Source organism: Aptenodytes forsteri, unplaced genomic scaffold, assembly GCF_000699145.1.
Source record: "Aptenodytes forsteri isolate BGI_AS27 unplaced genomic scaffold, ASM69914v1 Scaffold147, whole genome shotgun sequence".
Lineage (NCBI taxonomy): Eukaryota > Metazoa > Chordata > Aves > Sphenisciformes > Spheniscidae > Aptenodytes > Aptenodytes forsteri.
This window is the reverse complement of record NW_008795320.1, coordinates 35143-40513: the sequence shown is the minus strand read 5'-3', so window position 1 is coordinate 40513 and position 5371 is coordinate 35143. Positions and strand designations below refer to the sequence as shown.

The 5371-nt window shown below is 59.4% G+C and overlaps 1 protein-coding gene across 1 annotated transcript in view; it reads right to left on the bottom strand.

The window, feature by feature from the left end:
- Positions 1 to 5371, bottom strand: part of MAST3 (microtubule associated serine/threonine kinase 3) — a 19236-nt gene that overhangs the window by 12064 nt on the left and 1801 nt on the right. Inside the window, 4 exon segments of the mRNA XM_019472190.1 lie at positions 556 to 634; positions 1730 to 1750; positions 1927 to 1999; positions 2251 to 2339. Of these exon segments, the coding sequence (XP_019327735.1) occupies positions 556 to 634; positions 1730 to 1750; positions 1927 to 1999; positions 2251 to 2339 (262 nt within the window).

The following is a 5371-nucleotide window of genomic DNA, read 5'->3' as shown; positions in this document are numbered from 1 at the left end:
GACATGGGGGGGGGGGATCAGGAGATGGATCCGCGCTTTCCGGCAGCGGGGTGGAAACCAGCAAGCCCACGAGGAAAATATTCCTCGAAGCCTTTTAGGAGGCTGGAAACACTGATGGGCAGCACGCTCTGTGCTCGATAACGTGAAATACGGACGGCAAGGCCAGCCCGGGGGGGTCTGCGCTGCCCACTCCCACCCCAAACCTCCCACTCTCCCACTCAGTCCGGCTCCGCTGACCCCCCCATCCCTTGTACCCGCAGTGTGCCGGGCGGCTCCTGCCCAGCCATTCCCCCGCACGGTCGGGATGCCCCCCGTGCACGCTCGACCTGTGACACGCAGGGATGCCGTAATACCCAGGGATGCTGTAAGCCGTTAGCCGAGCTCTACGGCTTTCTTAAAAGCACATTTGGAAAGCACAATGCAGCTAAAGCACACGGTCCTCTAGGAACGGAGGGGCTGCCTAGGAACCGACGCCGCGGGGCTCGGGAGGCATTTCACCAAAAATCAAGGGGTTTAGGTTCTTCTCGCCTGCTGCCATGAGAAAGCAAACGTTACCGAGACAGTGGAGCTGGGGGTGTTGGTCCCATAGCCAGAGGAGGGTAGCGAAGCCAGTGACCACCTTCTGCCATCAGCCCTGCGAATGCAAACGTGCCGATCACATACAGGAAAAAAACCAACATCTAAATGCAAATAAATAACGTCAGAGCGATAAGGATGGGGAAGAGGATGCAGGTTTGGCTTGAATAATAAAGCCTTGAAACCTCTTTTCAGAATGGACTGAAATAAGAGGGGTTTGCAGGTGAGGGGGGCTGTTCTGCAACCCCGGCATGCAGGCGTCCACGGGGACGGGGACAGTGAGCAGGGTCCCCGTGAAGGGACAGCGCTGGGGCTTGGTCGGGTGGCGAATCCGTTTCAGACGGGGAAAAAAAAAACCCCAAACCCTCAAGAATCTGATCTTTAGTTAGAGCAAAATTCAGCCTTCTGGGACTTTGTTCTATGAGAAATCGGGATTCCTCAAGACCGGTCCTGAGACAACAGGCGCCTCGGAGCAGAGCCCGCTTATAAACAGGAAGGCAACCGCTCATACGTAGGCGAATGCTTCCTCTTGGAGACGTTTCTAATGGATGGGGCAATGTCCAGGTCAAGACGAGGCCCTTCACCTCCCGCTGCCGTTTCCTTTGCAGGGCCAAGGACGGCAGGAGCTGGCAGGGTGCCGGATCCGGCACCGGCACCACCGTGTGCCCTCGCCGCCGGCAGGCTCGCAAACCCCCAGCCCCGCAATTGGGCTTCTCACTCTGTTACAAGCGTGAAAACCATCCGTAAGCTCCCAGCTTTTTCCCACGTGACGATCGATGGGTTAAAATCAGCCGCCCACCCCCATGTGTGCAATTAATTAATTAGTTAAACAGGATTTTGGCGTCTGTGCCTCAAGCAGCGCGGGCTGGGGAGAGGATGCAGCAAGATCGGCCTCTGCAGGGACCCGGCCGAGCATCCGTCCCCGGACATCTGCCAAGCATCCGTCAGGAGTGCTCGGAGCGGGTCCGAGCTGGGGCTGAGCTCGTGGCTGGGGACGGCGTGATGGGAAGAGGGATATTTCTGATCCCGGAGCTGCAGGGAGCCCGGTTCCAGAGCAAAATCTCCTGCCCAGGGATGCACACAAAGAAGGGCCGTGCCGATGCGGAGCAGACATCTCCCCAGAACGCAGCCCCAGCCCGTGCCCGGTACTCGCCTGTCAGTCCGAGGAGCATGGCTGGGGTGGTGGGAGGCACCGGTCACGGCAGAGCAAACAACACCAGACCAAAAATCAGGGAGAAAAAAAGCAAAAAAAATCAAAACAAATCACTTGAGATCAACAGAACAGTCCCGGCTGGTGAATTATCATTATTAGTGAATATTAATGGTCTGGGAGCGGGGCCGGGAGCTCACCTGCGAGCGAAGGGGAAGTTGATGGAGGTGCTGGCGGAGAAGTTGCGTGGGCTGTCCAAGGGGCTGCTCCCGGCTGCGGGGAGAAAGGGGGAAAAGTCACCCCGATACCCTCCCCGGTGCGATGCCCGGGGTGCCGCGGGCTGCTCCTTCAGGGGAAAGAGGGGGTAAATCGCTTCCCAAGCTATTCCCTCCTGGAAAAGGCACCCGCGGCCGGGAGCCAGCCCACTGCTGCTAACAAGGTGCTGCAGAAGCAGAAGGGTTACCCTCCAAAATATTTGGGTAATTTTGGGAGATGCTCAACCCATCCCCTGGCACATCCCTTACCTGTCGGCACGGAGAGCGGGGAGAGAGGCCGCGAGAGGGTCGGAGAGGGGGTGCCCACCACTAAGCTCTTCCTATTGCTGCTTCGGCAACTAGGGAAGAAAAAGAGGGAATTAATTTGGGGAAGCAAAGGAATGGGCAGGCCTGGACGGGCTCGGGCACATACGGGTCCGCTTGTACGTGATGCCCTGTGCCAGGGGACACGGCTGCCATCACCCCATCGATTACGGATCTCCTGCCGCAGGGAAGATCCGTCCCCGGTTCAATGCTGCCGGAGACGGGCCGACGGGGTTATTTTTAACGACGAACCATCTCATCGAGGTCCCACTTCTGGTTTTGGCTCGCTGGGGAGGGCAGAGGCAGGCGGCCCCTTGGGCAATGCGCCGAGGGCAGGAATAGAAAAAGGGATGTAAAAGGAGGAAGTGATGGAAATGCCAAGCGGCCACAACCCAACCTGCTCCATGGCATAGAAAATGCCCCCAGTTCCTATAAACCTCCCTACACTCGGTGGTCCCCCTGTCACAGTGGGGAGGACAGTTGGTCCCCGACCCCCTGAGACTTTGCGGTGTCGCTGGGCATTTGCGATGCCCCGGTAAAGGTCCGGCTCGGCTGCGCTCCGGCAGGCAGCAGGAGGAAGCCTCGTGCGCTGACGCCAGGTGAAAAGCAGCACCACGCACGGGTCCACGCTGACGGCGCTGGCACCTCGACACCCCAACCCTCCCATCCCAGTGCCGCACTCTCCGGCATCCCACAGAGCTCCTCTGGAACAACCCAAAGGCCACGACCGCAAGGGCCGGATCTCCATATCACCGTCTCCATTCCCACCCTCCCAACTCACAAGATTTCAGTCCTTCTTGCAGGAATTTCCTTTTTCCTTTCCTTTCAGCCCTTCTCCAAGCACCGAGCCCAAGGCTGCCTTGCAAGTGTGGCCCAGGCTCGAAAAGCCCACCTGCCCGCAGGGATGCTGCGGCCCCACTCCTGCCGTCCGCAGCCCATTTCAACGCCTTTTAAAATACGATGGGTTCATTTAAGTTCTCTTTCACTCCGCAGAGAGGGAACTGCAGATATCCACAGAGCAGAACCCGGTGCTAGCTGGCATGCAAGCACAAGGACGACCTCCCCTTTCCTCTATCTGCATTTCCTTGGGCTGCAAATTCTGCAAAGGTGACGCTGAATTTCCTCGCCAGGCCGGGAACAGGAACCTGCGTGGATGCCACTAATTAAAGGACGTCGTTTAACATCACGCCGTGGCCAGATACACCCGCAAAATTGAGAGGATGAACCTGGGGCGAAGGGATTCTCCCCGGATCCCAAAACCAGAAGAGAACGGCAGATGCAGTATCCGGGGTGCAAAGGATGGCATGTCGCAACACGCCGTCCCTCCAGACGGATGTACATGGCACCGATGCACGGTCAACGCCGGCGACACGTGGTCAGAGCTCTGCACGCACGGCCAGAGCTCTGCACGCAACGCCTGGCACCCCGTCACCTCCCGCTGGTGTCTCCCCCGCCGCAGGGCTCCTCCTGCTCCCACCCTAAAACCAGGAGCCCCAACTTTTCTGCTTGAGACTGAAGATCTTGGGCAAGCCGGCGACCGAGGAGGCTGCTTAGGGCCCCCCCAAAAGCCTCCTCTGCCGGCTGCACCCTCCCTGCACCCAGGATGAGGGGTGCCTGGATGCCTCCATAGGACACCCACCCCCCGACCGCCCTGAGCTCACCCGGAGCTGCAGTGGTTTCGGATGGCTCGGAGCCTCCTGCTCAGTGCCGGGCCGGAGCTGAGCGGTGATGCCAGGGGGGAGGCAGAAATCTTCCTCCCCCCTCCCCCCCCAACCATTCACCCCTTCCTGCCGCTGCCTGGCCCCTCCGTTTGCTTTTCTTGCTTAAACACAGGCTTGAACACCAATTGCAGCACCTATAGCTGCAAATTCACAGCCCAGCACCCACCCCTGGAGCAAAAGCAAACCACAGCCTCTTGCCGCCGCCGACTCTGCGTGCCGGATGGGAAACTGAGGCATTGCAAGCAAACTCGCTCTGCCACCGAAGCGGCACAAGCAGGAGGGCTGCAGCCAGCAGCCAGCTTTGGCGTTGCTTCACCATTCGGTCCTGCCGCGGGGACCGGGGTGCACGTGCGTCTGTGTCTTTCAGGGGGGGACATCCCAGGGGATGAGGGGCTTGCTCCTGCTTGCTCGGTTTCATTTTGGAAGTGAAGACAAACCTTTAGTGAAGCAAGTTCCAGTAACGGTGACACAGAGGGAGGCCGACGTTTCCTGTTTCCGCGCGCTCCACCCTCAGCTCCGCAACCATCTTGCGCCACTTTAACCCCCCTTCGCCTGATGCATCATCTACAGCTGGTTCCCATCCTTCACGGCACGGAAACCTCGGGCTAGAAACAAGCCTCGGGGTAGAGACGAGCCGCCGAGCCCTGAAGGCAGGAGCTAGAGCTGCTGCCCTATTTGCCTCCATCACCTAATTGCACATTTGGTACCAAAAATGGAGTGGAAAATCATCGTCAGCATCTCCTGCGCTGCTCGTGCTGAGGCTGCCTGGGCCTCGGCGCTGCCGTTGCCATCCAGCACTTATTTCAAAGGATGCGGAAAGTGTGTGACAGCCGGTGTGACCCCGAAGCCTGGAGCAAAATAACGTGTCACCCGTCCCGAGGCTGCCTGCAAGGACGAACCGGCACCTCCCGCTGCCTGCCGGCACCCGTGCCAGCACCCAGCCTCGGCACGGCATGGCCGGGATGTCCTCAGGCAGGAGACAGAGCAAAATCTGGCAGCTTCCCGCAGGCTGCCTCCTCGGAGCTGTGGGAAGGGCAGGATCTGGCTGCGCAGCACAACACTGATGTTTCTAACCGGCAAATGGCTCTGCCAAGACGCGGGTGAGCGGCGTTGGGTGGCAAGGAGTCAGCATCGTGCAGTACCAAGGGTCACGCTAAACCACCCAGCCGTAGGCAGGGCCATCACCGGGAAATGCACAGAGGGACTGCAGCATCCCGCTACTCTCCCGCAGGATCCGACCCCTAAAAACTTCCCAGGACGGTAGAGCATCGTGTGTCAGATGTCAGCCCGGTGCTGGGCACCGCCGTCGGGTGAATACTGGGCAGAAAGCCGGCGGGTTGGGGCAA